At 44.4% G+C, this 16,658-nt stretch overlaps 1 protein-coding gene across 2 annotated transcripts in view; it reads right to left on the bottom strand.

Annotated features, from left to right (window-relative positions):
• Positions 1 to 713: 713 nt before the first annotated feature.
• Positions 714 to 16,658, bottom strand: part of LOC115127648 (uncharacterized) — a 41,419-nt gene continuing 25,474 nt past the window's right edge. The window contains exons 1-21 of one of the 2 annotated variants that reach the window (XM_065020580.1): positions 14,157 to 14,321; positions 14,003 to 14,058; positions 13,846 to 13,926; positions 13,622 to 13,746; positions 12,871 to 13,014; positions 12,466 to 12,564; positions 12,194 to 12,355; positions 11,955 to 12,054; positions 11,587 to 11,807; positions 10,798 to 10,954; positions 10,386 to 10,609; positions 9,981 to 10,101; positions 9,480 to 9,676; positions 9,262 to 9,376; positions 8,883 to 9,052; positions 8,693 to 8,787; positions 8,478 to 8,608; positions 7,966 to 8,155; positions 1,109 to 1,250; positions 903 to 999; positions 714 to 829 (exon numbers count right to left, since the gene is read on the bottom strand). In XM_065020580.1, the coding sequence (XP_064876652.1) occupies positions 822 to 829; positions 903 to 999; positions 1,109 to 1,250; positions 7,966 to 8,155; positions 8,478 to 8,608; positions 8,693 to 8,787; positions 8,883 to 9,052; positions 9,262 to 9,376; positions 9,480 to 9,676; positions 9,981 to 10,101; positions 10,386 to 10,609; positions 10,798 to 10,954; positions 11,587 to 11,807; positions 11,955 to 12,054; positions 12,194 to 12,355; positions 12,466 to 12,564; positions 12,871 to 13,014; positions 13,622 to 13,746; positions 13,846 to 13,926; positions 14,003 to 14,058; positions 14,157 to 14,179 (2,658 nt within the window). In that variant the 5' untranslated portion in view covers positions 14,180 to 14,321 and the 3' untranslated portion in view covers positions 714 to 821. Of the gene's footprint in view, positions 830 to 902; positions 1,000 to 1,108; positions 1,251 to 7,965; positions 8,156 to 8,477; positions 8,609 to 8,692; positions 8,788 to 8,882; positions 9,053 to 9,261; positions 9,377 to 9,479; positions 9,677 to 9,980; positions 10,102 to 10,385; positions 10,610 to 10,797; positions 10,955 to 11,586; positions 11,808 to 11,954; positions 12,055 to 12,193; positions 12,356 to 12,465; positions 12,565 to 12,870; positions 13,015 to 13,621; positions 13,747 to 13,845; positions 13,927 to 14,002; positions 14,059 to 14,156; positions 14,322 to 16,658 lie in introns of those variants that run through there. The other variant, XM_065020581.1, reaches the window with a different exon arrangement.

Genomic DNA, 16,658 nt, shown 5'->3' with positions numbered 1-16,658 from the left:
AATGGATAATGATTGCGCAAACTCCCCCTTGTGGTGGTCTGGAGCAATGAAGCCATCCCATGGTGCAAGCTCGCAACTTTTAAAGGAGTGTGTCTTCTGTCCCCGCTGTTCCGTACGGTGTGTGTTGAAATCTTATCCTGATGCGGAATAGATTGCAACGTATTCAAGGCTCTACCTTTGTAGTTCGGACTTGGAGATTGTGAAGAGATGTCTTGTGGGGAATGCATGGGTGTCCGAGCTGTGCGCTAGTTTAAAACAGACAGCTCGGTACATTCAGCTTGTCACTTCTTACACAAACAAGTAGCCATGAAGTCATGCTTTTCCCATTTGAGCCATGAGAGATTGACCTGCTTATCATTAAAGAAGAAATGGCCATATTTGGATGGAAACAAAGCTAGTGAGAGGTATCAAGGAAAGTTCTAATTTCAGTTGAAAATAATTACCAACACTGCATCCAACCACAGCCCTGCTTGTTTCACTTTGGCAAACCACCATCTGCTATAACATTGAGTCAGTTCATCCTACTGGACAATGGAAAGCTTTTGTTTCGTCACCCATTGTTTGTCCTAGACGGGAAATTGGTGTGCAACACTTATCTCCCTCCGGTGGATGGTTCAGAGTTCCATGCTTACAAAAGGGTTGATTGATACATGTCAGATGACAAGCCTACGACATGGTGTTAAATGCAAATCAGGTAGCTCCAACGGTTAGGATTGTTTTATATAGAACACTTTAATTGACATGTTAGAACAAGACATTACACCCAAAGAATGTATCCAGAAGAAACATATAAATGACACTCCTCAAAGAAGTCTGACATTTCATTGACCTGTTGAGAGAGAGCGAACCTATTAGTTCAGTTATGGTCTGCCAGGGTCTGAAAAGCATAAAACAAGACCTACCTCTTTTCGGGTTGTCCTGATTCACACATTGTCCACTGCAGGGGCCGCCAGTGGGACTACTGGCATCACAGATGACCACATCACAATGGACAAAGACCTAGGAATCAAAGATTTGATGTGTCAGATTTTTTAAATATTTTTTTTAAAGGGATGATTGCCACTCACACAAAATTAACCAATAAAGATTGTTGGGAGAACTTTGTTACCTGGCCACTCGGCTCAACCGCATCCTCAGCGAAGGAAAACATATAGGCCTCAAAGCGTTTGACGTGAGGGGGGAAGTGGACCCTGGCGTCAGCTTCTACCGGGTGGAAGACCACACGGTATGGATCCTCGGGGTTCTCACAGCTGCCATGGTAGAGAGAGGGACTAAGTTAGTAACAAGAAAACGCTGCAAACCCCTACCGCCTTGTGTACGAAGTCTTGTGGTGGTGTCATGAATGTCCTGTGAGGATCAGATCAATTTACAGCAGAAGTGGGTTCTTTCTCCCCCTCCAGTATGAACTAAAGGAATGTTTTTGCCAACAGGCTTTACCCAACAAAAATCACCTTTGTCTTGAAAAAACATTTCATATACAATGTAAAGGCTAGAGACGTCCTACCTGTAGAGTAAGCACATTTCTAGTAGAAATCACAAAATAAAAACCAATATGACATTCATTTTCTATAGCTAATCTCCGAGTGCATAAAAGGAATGGTAACAGAAATTAACATTAAACCAGAAAACCGTGAGGCGCAAGCTAGACGTTTGGAACTTTACTAAACTCACAAGTACCTAAAATTTACTTAAGTGGGACCATTCTGCTACCATATGCATACCATCCTACTCATCACCCACTGAGAAATCAGCGACAGGGTTGATTAGCCTATCTTCCAGAACGAGTGAAAGGAAAATCCATCCTGTAGTTCTGTTCAAGACTAGTCATTGGAGCCACGGACAACCAACGACATTGTGACCTCATGTAGCCAATCAGAGAGAAGACCAACCACCTACCTTTCCACGGCGGCATCCCACAGAAATACATTCATGCTTTTACTCCAAGCTGGTGCCGGTTCGTGTGTTCAAAAATGTAGCAATGATAAGTGTCCCTTACGGAACGTTGGGGGGTGTGAAGAGAAACCTTGTAACAAGCTGTCATTGTGTCACCTGTGTGTTGAGCCTGTGTTATTTAGTTAGCTAGTAATTCAATTAAACCAACTTGTATAGTACTGAATCATAAGGCTGGGGTTTTTGCAGCTGCAAGGATGATACGATGTTAATAAGTTATCAATTTAATAGATTTCTACCGTCTAGAGTTAGTCGGGAGACGGTAACTCTTTAAAACCGCTTCCTCGGCACCCCAAATCATAACATGATTCATTTAGAGTCGGCTAACAATTCAACAGTCCTCAGATAATTCAAGGTCACGTCACGACAGTGGTTTGTTGGTTTTCATTTCTGATCTTTTGGCCCATCAGACCTGGATGAATCTGATTTAGTACGTTTTTATTTTATTTTAAAGAACAGAAATTGGGCTTTCCGTCAACAATATTTATTTTGGTCTACTGCAATGGCTTGTTAAATGACGGATGTCAAACATGTATATTCAATTCCATTGCCATGAGGTGAGATGGTTCTTAAAATTCTAAATGATCCAGAAAGGTCGCCTGTAGTCTGACCAGAATATTGATCAATTGACCGTGGTTTAACCAAAGTTCCCGAATAGACAGTAGGTATCATCAACAAGGCAATCATATTTTTCAACACAAGTACTTCATTTTAAACAAGAATTTCATGCAATGCGCCAGAGCAATTCAACCCCCAACAACTATTCAGTCAGCGTTAAGAGCAGTTGTATGAAACCAATCGGAAAGGCAAGCCAAGCTTGCCAGCCGCTCTCGATTTCCATTCGACTGACCATCAGTTTGGCACAACACTGAACTGTAGCAAACCAAAAGGATAACATTGAGTAAAAAGGTGTAGGTAACGCCAACATTAACCTTTTCAGACGCAAGTTCCAAATAAATATCTTCAACAGTTGCCCCAGTGGGAGTTGATTTTATGCGCGTGATGTCAGAATGCACTCACTGTTCCAAAATGTGGACAGTTAACCCGCGCTGACCTCAGACCAAGGCACACTACCTGCTAATTTTCTATAGGCCTGTTTCAACTTCTAATTTTGCCTCATTCATTCACAAAAGTAGCCCATTTCACTGTTGCAGACCATTTCGATTTGAGAATTTAATGAGCCAGACAAACTTTCCTTCAAAAGAAAGCACTTTCCCAGATCAAGTATACAGTCCTTGCACATTTAGTGCCTTCCTTACAATTAACTGTGAACATGCGTGCATTCCTATCAAAGTGCCTTATTTTCTGTGTAACGTGTTGTCGTTTCTACTGTAGCGTACCGTAAGTATAATGTACTTAGCATTTTATTAAGGAGTTCTGATTCTTGCCTAGATTGTAGTGGACACGTGTGTAAAACATATAAAAAAAAATATATATATATATATAGAGATTTAAATGTTTTTTTAGAGTGAAGTACATCGAAAAAAATCAAGAGAAAACTGCAAGACTCAATAGAAGACAAAACAAGGAACAAACCAAAAAGACAGGCTTTTGAAGAAGTAACTATTTTTCATAAAATTGTACAGTTATCTTAGCTAGCTGAATTGCTAGCTGAATTGTTTACTTGTTGCTAAGCAGTTGCTAGGGACTCTCCTGGAAGAAGCTAGCTAGCTTACAAAGAATAACAAAAAATATCTAGTTAACAGAAGAAAGGAAGACAAAATAAGGACAGAAGAAAAAGGAAAAGAAAAAGGACAACAAAGTGAAACCTCTAAAGAAACAAGAGACCATAATACAAGAAACAGCACTATAGAGAGATAGAACAACAACGCAGCCACTGCCAGCTAGCCTACTTCAGCAGTACTGTATCATTTGAATTATTTTAGTCAATAAGATTCCTGCTACGTAAGCTTAACTTTCTGAACATTCGAGACGTGTAGTCCATTTGTCATTCCAATCTCCTTTGCATTAGCGTAGCCTCTTCTGTAGCCTGTCAACTATGTGTCTGTCTATCCCTGTTCTCTCCTCTCTGCACAGACCATACAAACGCTCCACACCGCGTGGCCACTAATCTGGTGGTCCCAGCACGCATGACCCACGTGGAGTTCCAGGTCTCCGGTAGCCTCTGGAACTGCCGATCTGCGGCCAACAAGGCAGAGTTAATCTCAGCCTATGCCACCCTCCAGTCCCTCGACTTCTTGGCACTGACGGAAACATGGATCACCACAGATAACACTGCTACTCCTACTGCTCTCTCTTCGTCCGCCCACACCCCGAGAGCTTCTGGTCAGCGGGGTGGTGGCACCGGGATCCTCATCTCTCCCAAGTGGTCATTCTCCCCTTACCCATCTGTCTATCGCCTCCTTTGAATTCCATGCTGTCACAGTTACCAGCCCTTTCAAGCTTAACATCCTTATCATTTATCGCCCTCCAGGTTCCCTCGGAGAGTTCATCAATGAGCTTGATGCCTTGATAAGCTCCTTTCCTGAGGATGGCTCACCTCTCACAGTTCTGGGCGACTTTAACCTCCCCACGTCTACCTTTGACTCATTCCTCTCTGCCTCCTTTCCACTCCTCTCCTCTTTTGACCTCACCCTCTCACCTTCCCCCTCTACTCACAAGGCAGGCAATACGCTCGACCTCATCTTTACTAGATGCTGTTCTTCCACTAACCTCACTGCAACTCCCCTCCAAGTCTCCGACCACTACCTTGTATCCTTTTCCCTCTTGCTCTCATCCAACACTTCCCACACTGCCCCTACTCGGATGGTATCGCGGCGTCCCAATCTTAAATCTCTCTCCCCCGCTACTCTCTCCTCTTCCATCCTATCATCTCTTCCCTCTGCTCAAACCTTCTCCAACCTATCTCCTGATTCTGCCTCCTCAACCCTCCTCTCCTCCCTTTCTGCATCCCTTGATTCTCTGTCCCCTATCCTCCAGGCCGGCTCGGTCCTCCCCTCCTGCTCCGTGGCTCGACGACTCATTGCGAGCTCACAGAACAGGGCTCCGGGCAGCCGAGCGGAAATGGAGGAAAACTCGCCTCCCTGCGGACCTGGCATCCTTTCACTCCCTCCTCTACATTTTCCTCTTCTGTCTCTGCTGCTAAAGCCACTTTCTACCACTCTAAAGTCCAAGCATCTGCCTCTAACCCTAGGAAGCTCTTTGCCACCTTCTCCTCCCTCCTGAATCCTCCTCCCCCTCCTCCCTCTCTGCAGATGACTTCGTCAACCATTTTGAAAAGAAGGTCGACGACATCCGATCCTCGTTTGCTAAGTCAAACGGCACCGCTGGTTCTGCTCACACTGCCCTACCCTGTGCTCTGACCTCTTTCTCCCCTCTCTCTCCAGATGAAATCTCGCGTCTTGTGACGGCCGCCCAACAACCTGCCTGCTTGACCCTATTCCCTCTCTTCTCCAGACCATTTCCGGAGACCTTCTCCCTTACCTCACCTCGCTCATCAACTCATCCCTGACCGCTGGCTACGTCCCTTCTGTCTTCAAGAGAGCGAGAGTTGCACCCCTTCTGAAAAAACCTACACTCGATCCCTCCGATGTCAACAACTACAGACCAGTATCCCTTCTTTCTTTTCTCTCCAAAACTCTTGAACGTGCCGTCCTTGGCCAGCTCTCCCGCTATCTCTCAGAATGACCTTCTTGATCCAAATCAGTCAGGTTTCAAGACTAGTCATTCAACTGAGACTGCTCTTCTCTGTATCACGGAGGCCCTCCGCACTGCTAAAGCTAACTCTCTCTCCTCTGCTCTCATCCTTCTAGACCTATCGGCTGCCTTCGATACTGTGAACCATCAGATCCTCCTCTCCACCCTCTCCGAGTTGGGCATCTCCGGCGCGGCCCACGCTTGGATTGCGTCCTACCTGACAGCTCGCTCCTACCAGGTGGCGTGGCGAGAATCTGTCTACTCACCACGCGCTCTCACCACTGGCGTCCCCCAGGGCTCTGTTCTAGGCCCTCTCCTATTCTCGCTATACACCAAGTCACTTGGCTCTGTCATAACCTCACATGGTCTCTCCTATCATTGCTATGCAGACGACACACAATTAATCTTCTCCTTTCCCCCTTCTGATGACCAGGTGGCGAATCGCATCTCTGCATGTCTGGCAGACATATCAGTGTGGATGACGGATCACCACCTCAAGCTGAACCTCGGCAAGACGGAGCTGCTCTTCCTCCCGGGGAAGGACTGCCCGTTCCATGATCTCGCCATCACGGTTGACAACTCCATTGTGTCCTCCTCCCAGAGCGCTAAGAACCTTGGCGTGATCCTGGACAACACCCTGTCGTTCTCAACTAACATCAAGGCGGTGGCCCGTTCTTGTAGGTTCATGCTCTACAACATCCGCAGAGTACGACCCTGCCTCACACAGGAAGCGGCGCAGGTCCTAATCCAGGCACTTGTCATCTCCCGTCTGGATTACTGCAACTCGCTGTTGGCTGGGCTCCCTGCCTGTGCCATTAAACCCCTACAACTCATCCAGAACGCCGCAGCCCGTCTGGTGTTCAACCTTCCCAAGTTCTCTCACGTCACCCCGCTCCTCCGCTCTCTCCACTGGCTTCCAGTTGAAGCTCGCATCCGCTACAAGACCATGGTGCTTGCCTACGGAGCTGTGAGGGGAACGGCACCTCAGTACCTCCAGGCTCTGATCAGGCCCTACACCCAAACAAGGGCACTGCGTTCATCCACCTCTGGCCTGCTCGCCTCCCTACCACTGAGGAAGTACAGTTCCCGCGCAGCCCAGTCAAAACTGTTCGCTGCTCTGGCCCCCCAATGGTGGAACAAACTCCCTCACGACAGCGGAGTCAATCACCACCTTCCGGAGACACCTGAAACCCCACCTCTTTCAGGAATACCTAGGATAGGATAAAGTAATCCTTCTCACCCCCCTTAAAAGATTTAGATGCACTATTGTAAAGTGGCTGTTCCACTGGATGTCTTAAGGTGAACGCACCAATTTGTAAGTCGCTCTGGATAAGAGCGTCTGCTAAATGACTTAAATGTAAATGTAAAACACTTTTGAAGGTGGTACTGAATATGAGCTAATGCCATACAATGCAGTCGGGTTCTCACATAAGCGCCTGTCAGATTTATGGTAATCTCAACTGGAGTACCATTGTCTTGAATGCACTGAAGTCGTTGATTTGAACACAGCATCAGAGGAGTGTAAACTATGGTACCTCAGGGTTGCCAGATCAGACCCCCCTTTCCAGGGGTATAGAGCTTAGAAAAACTGTCTGCATTATCCTCTTCACAATACCTTCCCCCAAGGACTTAACCCCCAATAATGGATTGTGCTATATCTTGCAACCCTGTTTAGCTTTCGTGCTACGGTTGTATTTGGGGAGGTGACAACAATTGGCTTTTTGTATAGTTACCTGTAAACTACTTGTCATCTGTACGCCGTAACAAGTACAAAGATTATCACATGCTGAAGTGGCCAAACTAAGTTATGATCTCAGGCAACGGGCACAGTATTCTAGGAGTTCTTGCTTGACAAACATGGCTGCCATACTTTCTATACTAGATTTACATGGCTCCCTTGTACCGAATCATACTGTAAAACAAGTCAACCTGTTAATTAGACTAGATGATAACGTTAACATTGATATATTTTACAAGCAAAGATGGAATAAAGTTGTGAAGACCTTTATTTCTCATCAGTACAAAACATTGTTTAGATGCTTTTCAGACAACGCGGTTTAGAGTCGTTTGATGCAGCATACGTTCCGTTCCAATGATACGCTGCAGGGACCACTCAGTGATAACAAGCATGTGATCATACGCGCCAGAATCTCCCATAAGTGTTCAATTGGGTGGAGATCTGGTGACAGACCGCACATGGCTCACATCGTTTTTAAGCATTGTGACCACTCGACCTATGGATGGGGGCATAGCCACGGTAGCCAAAGTAAATGGCCTGCCAAGCATGATAGGTTGCTATTTACTCAGGAACCACACCTGTGGAATAACACTTGTTTAGGCCCAAAAACAACATGTTACCCATTAATGATGAGATTCCACCGGGGTCGGGAGTCGCGGTCCTCGTTGAGGGTGGCCCAGCAGTGGTCAAGCACCAGCGCTACCTTGGGATCAGAGGACGTGGTCAGCTCCACCTCAAAGTGCAGAGGCTGTCTCAGGTACCGCACCACTGGATAGTCCTCCTCCTGGTGGAACGTGTTATACGAGGCGTCTGGAACACAGAACAAGACAACCGGGGGTCGTGTTCAGTGGGCACAATCTGAACTTGTCCATTAAGAAATGCTCGTTCATCATATCCTGTTGTGCCCCAATGAACACAAGCCATTTATAGCCAACACTACCCACCCCCCACTAGAGGCTTCTGACAAATTCCCAAATCAGCTCCTCACCGTTACTACATAGCCACACCTGTAGATCTCAGAACGCAAGAGTAATATATCACAAGGCTTACATTTTTGGGAATGGTTTTGTAAAGGAGACCTTCCAAGATTCTTTTACAGGCTAGGGGTCAAGTTGAAATTGTGCACGCTTACCCTGAGCGAGTCTCATTCTGACCATTAGTCGACCAGTCCCAGTCTCGGCAAAAGGCTCGTCGTCACGCGGCCTGGTCAGGAAGGCCAATGTGCGAGTGATGTTGGCCACATAGTAGCAGGAAACCTTTACCCTAAAACAAAGTATTGAGCAATTGGTGAAGAAAAAAAACCCTATGAAAGCTAATAGCTACAATTGTGATGCGTAATGCACTTACTGATATTCCTCTGAAAACGCCGTGGCATTCAGCTTCACCTCAAGTTCATCTGGCAAGGAGATTTCGTTCTCATATAGCATGACATTGTTGATAAACTATGTAGGAGAGGGGAATTGCTTATTACAGCCTGTAGAAGCAAACAGTCCGTAAATACACAGTACCCATCACCTCAGGGTAATAGTCATTTTACCTTCCTGGTGGTGCCACAGGAGTTCACAGTGAAGTGGAAGTAGGCGAAGCGATCGTCACTGTAGGTGGGACCACAGGCGGGGTCGCTCAGGGTCAGCTGACCGGGGTTCAGACCGGGAGCAGACTCCACCTTCACTGCCAGCGCAGTCATCGTTCCGTTAGAGAAACACTCTTGGAGGTGGGGGAGCAAAAGACAGGTAGCCATCAGACCTGGGTTCTGTATTTGTTACACTTATTGAGCTTGAACAAATGGAATAGCACCAAAAATGCAAACCATGCCCATCTGGCACTACTATTAGACTCACGGTATTTGCAAGGAACCCAGGTTTGGTAACCATGTTAAACGACAATCTATCGTAAGTAATTGTTTGAGAACCAACCAGTCAGCGTTTTGAGGAAGCTGCAAGCCAGGGAAAAGTATTTGATGGTCATGTTGTTGTAAGGATTCAACAGAGCCACATCCAGTCTGCTCCTGACAGAGGACGAGTGAACCGACTGGGAACCAATGGGAGAGTTCATTAGTCCAATATTGTATACAGGGTAAGGACAGCAAGGCTAGCTGCAGCAATTTAGGTTAACATGTGTGAGAGCGTCGTACCTCAAACACTGCGTCCGGCGAAGAGAAGGGCAACGTGATGGTGAAGTCTGTATCGCCCTCTGTTAAATACTGTTGAGCAAACTCATGGTTAAGCAGCCGCTTGCCAACCAAGACCACAAAAAAGGGCTCTTGGTTCCTGTAGTCCACAGTGATGTGGAAGTTCTCCTGATCACAGTTGCCAGTGACTGAGGGTGGCACTACAAGGACAAACAGGGTTGTGTTCATTAATTAAGCACAAAAAAACAGGCAGGTACTACTTGAACTTGTCCAAGAAGAAACCCTTGTTTAAATTGCAAAATGTTTTGCTACGGTGGGACTGAATAAACATGAACAGGACAACTGGCTCCAAATACTCTAAAGCTTAACATTCTTTGTAGAGAGACCGCATAGGAAAACTCTACAGTATGGCTAGTTGGGCTTTCACTGCCAATTTCCTTTCAAGGCAATCATTAAACGAGAGAAAACCATTCAACAGTAGTTTGCCGTAGTCCAGAGACATACCAATGTCCAGCAGTACAGCGTCCACAACGGCAGAGTGAGAGAAAGGAGCGTACTCTGGAAAGATGACCAGGCCGTAGATCAGCTGAAGAGTGAAGGTTGTGACACCTTGTTCAGCCCTTCTCTGTAGTAAAGTTAAAAGCATTGGTCAGCATTATTGTTGTAACAGAACTCTATTCAACATCAAGTGACAACTAAGTACATGCTATTAAAACAAACTACATACTTAAAGTAATGTTGCCCTCATTCCTCTAAATCAAATGCATACAACTGCCAAAACAATGGAAACACTTGAGTAAATGAGGGATACAAAGTACATTTGTGCCATTATTTATATTTTGTTGGTGGCCCACTTATTAGGGCATGTACAAATCACTGCGTGTGGCTTTGCATTTAACAGAAACACACCTCCTTAAAGACCACCGGGTCTGAGAAGGGCACCTCCATCCTGAAGGTCTTCAAGGTCTTGTCCGGGGATCTCTGCTCTTGAACATTGAAGCCCCTGGCGTTGCACTCTGCAACAGTTAGCACCATGGTGGGAAAGGTGATGTTCAGCAGCTCCACATCAAGGTTGAAGGTCCCCAACTCAAGCACAAACACTGCCTGCTCAGGAACTGTGTCTAAGGGCGTGTCTGTTCATTGGCAAACAAAGGAAAACATTTTGAAATGCAGTACGATGGAAGTTGAAAATTGACATTTCTTATTGGTTAAGTCCAGGTATTGCCTCCCCGTTTCAGTACATTTTCTTCTGTTTTGTGCCTAATGAACAACCCAGGCATCCCAAATTACCATAGGCACTATTTAACTAAACCAGACTCACAGTTGCGAACTTGTGGAGGCCTGGCCATCGGAGGTGTTGTGATAGGGAAGAGGACTTTATAGCTGGTGTTCTCGTGTGCGACCTCTTCGATCCACAGCAACTCAAGCATGGGCTCAATGGTGTAAGTGACAAAGTACTGGTCATCCTGAATATGGCTCTGTAAGGGAGACGAGTGATGCAGTCAGGCTGTAATACACAATTTGAGTGCAAAAACAGGTAAATGTTCCTTATAAGCCAGAATGTTAAATACAATTATTCGACCACTTGTCTTTTTGCCGCTCGTAATTTAAGACAAAATATCCAAAGGAAAGTATTGGTTACCAGACTTTAGAAAGCTGGTAGGTGTATGGTTGTCAACTTGCATTTCTGGTGGTGTGCATTTTCAAAGCAACTGACACAAAGTAAACACTTGCGCAATATGTAAACAGCAGCCGAATGTTGCTTGCATTCAGTTGACAGTGGCAAAGTAACCGGCTCCCTAAAAAGTCAGGTAAACAATACTTTAGTGTGGATATTTGGTCTGAAATTTCAAGCGGCTAAAGGACAAACTGCAAAGACAAGAGGTAGAGTATGTTTAAGTGTAATTTTATGCAAAATTCACACAATTTTGCAATCCACTGTATATTAGCCTGGTTAAGCAAACAATTGCTCAATAAGAAACGTTTTACACAAGACAGCGTTTCTAGGAGTTAAAAGGGTTAGTGCAAAGCACTGACAACTGCTCTGACAAGGGCTCTACAAATAAGACTTAGAAATTAAACAGGAACATTTTACTCATCCAATGCTGACCTTGAAGTAGCCGCCAACCGCCCCCACCGGAATTTCAACAATAATATGAGCCTCTGTGACTAAAACCGAGTAGTTTCTGGCAGCCATTTCCTCAGTGTCCAGCCTCTTAGCGTCAATTCCCATGTACACCTCCAACATGGTGAAGGCATCAGAGGAGAAAAGTGGGTCTATGTGCTTGGGCATGTACCAGGTGATCACTTCTGGAGTAAAGGCCACTGCCTCTGCAGTGAAACAAGAAGCCAAAACTGTGCCATTATTTGAAAAAAGTCCACCCCAAAACATTTTCCCAACTGAACACTACATGAATGTCTTGTCTGGAGCCAACTAAGAACTGGGCTTATAGGATCTTCAATTATTTCACACTCAACCTGGTGTTGGACAAACAGCCGTGGCATCTACTCGAGTAACCAGCCACTTCTGCTCAAAGAAGGTTGAGGTTGAGAGCACCCGCATCGGAACCCCAGCTACCTGTTCAGGGGGCAACCACACCAGGGCCGTGTTCAGTAGGACACACCGTATTAACAATATGTTGCAGAGCTCAGGTAGGGCCACTGTTTCCAAATGTTTGCTCTACTGAACATGACCCAGTTCATGGAGGTCAGCTTACATTCTGGAGGTATGTCTCCTCTGCATTATGAGGGCTTCTTAACACCAGCCGTGTGGGAGTGTTGGCTATTGCATAGCCCTTTCTTTGGACCTCATCCACATTCATGACATTCTTGCTAGGACTAAAGACGACTGCTGTCATTTTGTATCCTGAAGCAACAGCCTGTCTCAGGAAATGGAAACATGAATTAAACAAAATTGTCAACAAACGCACATCATTTAGCGCCATCCTGTCATTTTGTAGTGAAATTACAGAAATTGAAATATGGCTACCTCAGCTCCCCTCCGGAAGTTGCCGCTCCTTGCTTTCGGGCCCCCAGTGGGCTGTTCGGGGATGGTTTGGATGTCTGGAAGAGTCCTTCTGACAGACACCTAGAGAAGAAAGGCCATTATTCCCTATGCATTTTCTCCCTCCCATACAATAGGAAATCAAGGGCCAGTTCTCAATCTGTCCACTCGCCTCCTTAAATGCATTGAGAATAGGCCAAAATTCCTCACCTTTAAAGTTCTATGTGCATTTTGAAGAGGCGAGTGGAATTGATAGAGTCAAGGCCTCTACGTTGTGTCGCAGAAGAAACGAAACACTGGACAGTTGTAGCTCTAGACAGATCATTTATACAGGCAGTACGACAAGCGCGACTGTAAACATGTCCATTGGGGCATGCTCTGCTCACTTGCCTCCATGTAGTTGCGGTCGCACAGAATCTCTCGGGAGGTCCAGGGGGTGTAGCTACAGGTTTTGCCCACTCTATACACAGGGTCTCCAGTCATGTGGTTTCCTGGCAGCCTGAACTGCATGACCAAGCTGAACATCTTATCATCCTAAAATGAAGGGGGAAGGGAAAAAAGCCATCATATAGCAAAAAAATAAATTCAGGTGACATTCATGCATGTTATAGACTGTGGCAAAATAGACTATATAAATGCAGCTGCCACTGTATTGAAGCCACACTCGCGGAGTAGAGCTCAATAGTTCACATCACTGCAGTCTGTATCAGAAAGTTGGCTGGCCCTCTGAAAGCCCTCCATAAACTTCTGCTGTACCTTACGTCATCTTAGAGGTAAGAGATACCAGACCCAGGGGTGGCTAACAATGGAGATCCTTTTGATATCCACAGAGTTAAGTAAAACTGCTTCAATGTTTCTGGAACCGGACTTATAATAACCTCCATGCGCTAAATTGTATGTATTAGCACCTCAGGCTTATTGAGGACCTTTTTACTGAAGAATGGGTTCAGTTGTCATTTTTCCATCTAGTGATGCAAATATTGACTTGTATCTTTGTGTATACAGGGCTCATCTGTTAAAAGAGCCTGGTCTCAAAGGTATATAAAATGACATTACTACAGTATGAGTTGCAAATGCAGTGACACTGAAAGGCAAACTGTCCATTTGAAGTACAAGCAAACACTACAGTTCTTAAGGTTACCATGTTTTGGGAAAAGCAGTTTTGAAGAGAAGCAAAAAACATGGCATTCCCCATGGGGTCAAATTTAAAGCTGAATCCACACTGAGTAGCAAGGCCAGGCGTCAGGTTTATGATTTGTGTGTCATCTGGAAGGGATGGAGATGGTGTGAACACAATAGTTGACAAGCAATATCAAGCCATGAATTATGAAAGGAGAGAAAGAGAATCATAAGAGGCAAACTCACTGAAGACAGCGTCAACCTCTTCAAAAAGAGGAGCGACACTCAAACGAATAACGTTACCAAGGCATTCAGCGTTGAGGTCATCTGGAATAGGAAAGGTTAGTTAAAAAAATATTGCCAAACGCTTAGTGCTTAAATTTGCAAGGTGCAAAATGCATACTTATAGGTGTCTGTTGTGCTTGTATGCCCACAGCTGCAATCAATAGGCAAAACAACCTGTAAGGCATTTGACAAATTATTATGATTAAAAGGAGGAAGAACACAACTCAAATGTTTGCGTTGCATAAGACTCCCCTAGGCTTGCTACTACTTACCCTGAGCTAAGGAAAATAATCATTGTAGAACAGATTTGTTCTGATATAATACACAGCTACAGAACCTGATATTTGACCCAAAGTGTGCAGCCTACAGCCCAGGGGTATGCAACTTTTACCCTATGACAAAGGCTTCCCACACTCAGTCACCTGAACCCCAAAGGGCTGCACATTTTCTTTTTATTCCCCTAGCCCTACAAAGCTGATTCAAATAATCACCCAGCTTTGTTAATATGAATCAGCTGTGTAGTGTTAGGACAAAAACCTAAATGTAAGGCTACTGCTCAATTTTAGAAGGGTGCTCCGCCCTCACTGCTTTTATCCATTCATGTCAGGGGCCATGGACCGGTGCACCTCGGCTCAGGTTAATAGAACTCCCTCATTAGCAGCACAACAGCCTTTCACAGGTGAAAAGCATAATTACCCAACCGTCTACAATTGTAGCCCAGACAGAGAGAAAGATATTGGCCTCTAATGGCCAAAATGCTGCATTTGCATGCACTTTCACAATTTGAATGTAGTCAACTGGGTGGGACTACCAACTTCATTGGCTGAGCCCTACTGGTGACCCTGTTGAAGTCATGTCCAATCGGGTCATCAGAAGGGCTCAGACAATTGTGAAGAAGAAATGTTACTACTTTAATGTGAAGATAGCCTCAATGGTGCTGCCCATGCTGTCACAGACACTATATTGGCACAGATACATAGATGAGTCTTTTATCTTCTTATGGCTTATTATCTTCTTGTCCAGAGGTGCCCAGAGTAAACTGCCTGCTACTCAGTCCCAGAAGCTAAGATATGCATATTATTAGTATATTTGGATAGAAAACACTCTGAAGGTTCTGAAACCGTTTGAGTGATGTCTGTGAGTATAACAGAACACATATGGCAGGCAAAAACCTGAGAAAGAAATCCAACCAGGAAGTGGGAAATCTGAGGTTGGTCGTTTTTCAACTCATTCCCTATTCAAGACTGATAGAGGAATTCTAAATTCCTGTATGATTTATTGCCAAAACCAATTCGCACTCGTTTCTAATTCATTAATGAGGTGTAAGTTAATTAATTATGCATGAAGTAGATCGAGACCAGTCTTAAAAGCCAGGTAAGAGCGTTTAATTCCAGAGAGTACTAAATGCTTACACACATTTCCACAGGTTATAAACTGAAAATGACATCATCAGTTTCCCACGATAGCCCCGTTTTTTTAGGTCCGGAGATGCTTTCTACTCCCCTTATAAACCAGACATTCCAATCTGTCTAAAAGATATACTTTTCTCCCACTAATGGAACATAATCCAAACATTCTTATCTGGAACATAACCCAAACATTCTTATTTTGTCTGAAAAGCTATATTTTTTCTCCCCCTTAACCTTTCCAAGAGGCACAGACAATTAATTCGTTCTGCTTACATTTTCAGTAACAGCTCAACCAAGAACTCATACTTTTCATACCATAACATAATAGTATTAGTATAAATGGTTCTAATCAATAATGTATACATAATTAATCATTTCAACTATAATTTCCTCTATCAAAGACACAGTGGGATATTGGTCATGTTGCACTTCCTAGATGTCAACAGGCTTCCACTAGATGTCAACAGTCTTTAGAACCTTGTTTCATGCTTCTACTGTGAGGTGAGGGTGAATGAGAGGGGAATGAGTCAGAGGTCTGGCAGAATGCCTTGAGCTCGTGACGCTCGTTCACATGAGAGCGAGCTCTGTTCCATCGCAATTCTACAGACAAAGGAATTCTCCGGTTGGAACATTATTTTAACAACATCCTAAAGATTGATTCTATACATCGTTTGACATGTTTCTACGGACTGTAACGGAACTTTTTGACATTCCTATTTCATTCGTCTTCTGTTCCACCTTCTCCCTTCTGGCGTTCTCTGTCTCTCCACCACGTCATCTCCTCCATCATCTTCTTCTGCTCTCGGTGATACATCAGCCTCCACAAAAAGATCCTGGCTCCCCTCATTCACAACCTCTCCGTAGGCTTGTATTGATGTAATAATACTTCCAATCACCTTTTTCATCCTATTAGCTAAAACGATAGTCAGTATTTTATAATATGAATTTAGAAGACTAATAGGCCTATAATTTTCTAACTTTAACCTACTTCCTCTATTTTTAAATAAGATGGTTAATTAACATACCAATTGACATAGACTCAGGGATTTCCTTATTCTCTTCCATATACTGAAAAACCTTCAATAAAATGGGTGCCAAAGTATCCACAAAAGCTTTATAGAATTCATTTGTTAATTAAACCATCCAAACCTGGACTTTTATTTCCTTGAGTGTTCTCAATTGCTTCCTTGATTTCTATAATTGAAATCTCTTCATCACACATCCTTCTATCTGCCTGAGATACTTTGGCACTGATTTTCTCCAACACTTTTGCAACACACACTTTGTCCACATCATTCTTTTTTATAAAGATTTCTGTAAAAGGATTCAACTGAATCTACGATGTCAACAAAATCATTTACCTTT

The sequence above is a fragment of the Oncorhynchus nerka genome, linkage group LG7 (genome assembly GCF_034236695.1).
Source record: "Oncorhynchus nerka isolate Pitt River linkage group LG7, Oner_Uvic_2.0, whole genome shotgun sequence".
Lineage (NCBI taxonomy): Eukaryota > Metazoa > Chordata > Actinopteri > Salmoniformes > Salmonidae > Oncorhynchus > Oncorhynchus nerka.
Note: the sequence above shows the minus strand (reverse complement) of the source record. Positions and strands in the feature narration are given on the sequence as shown.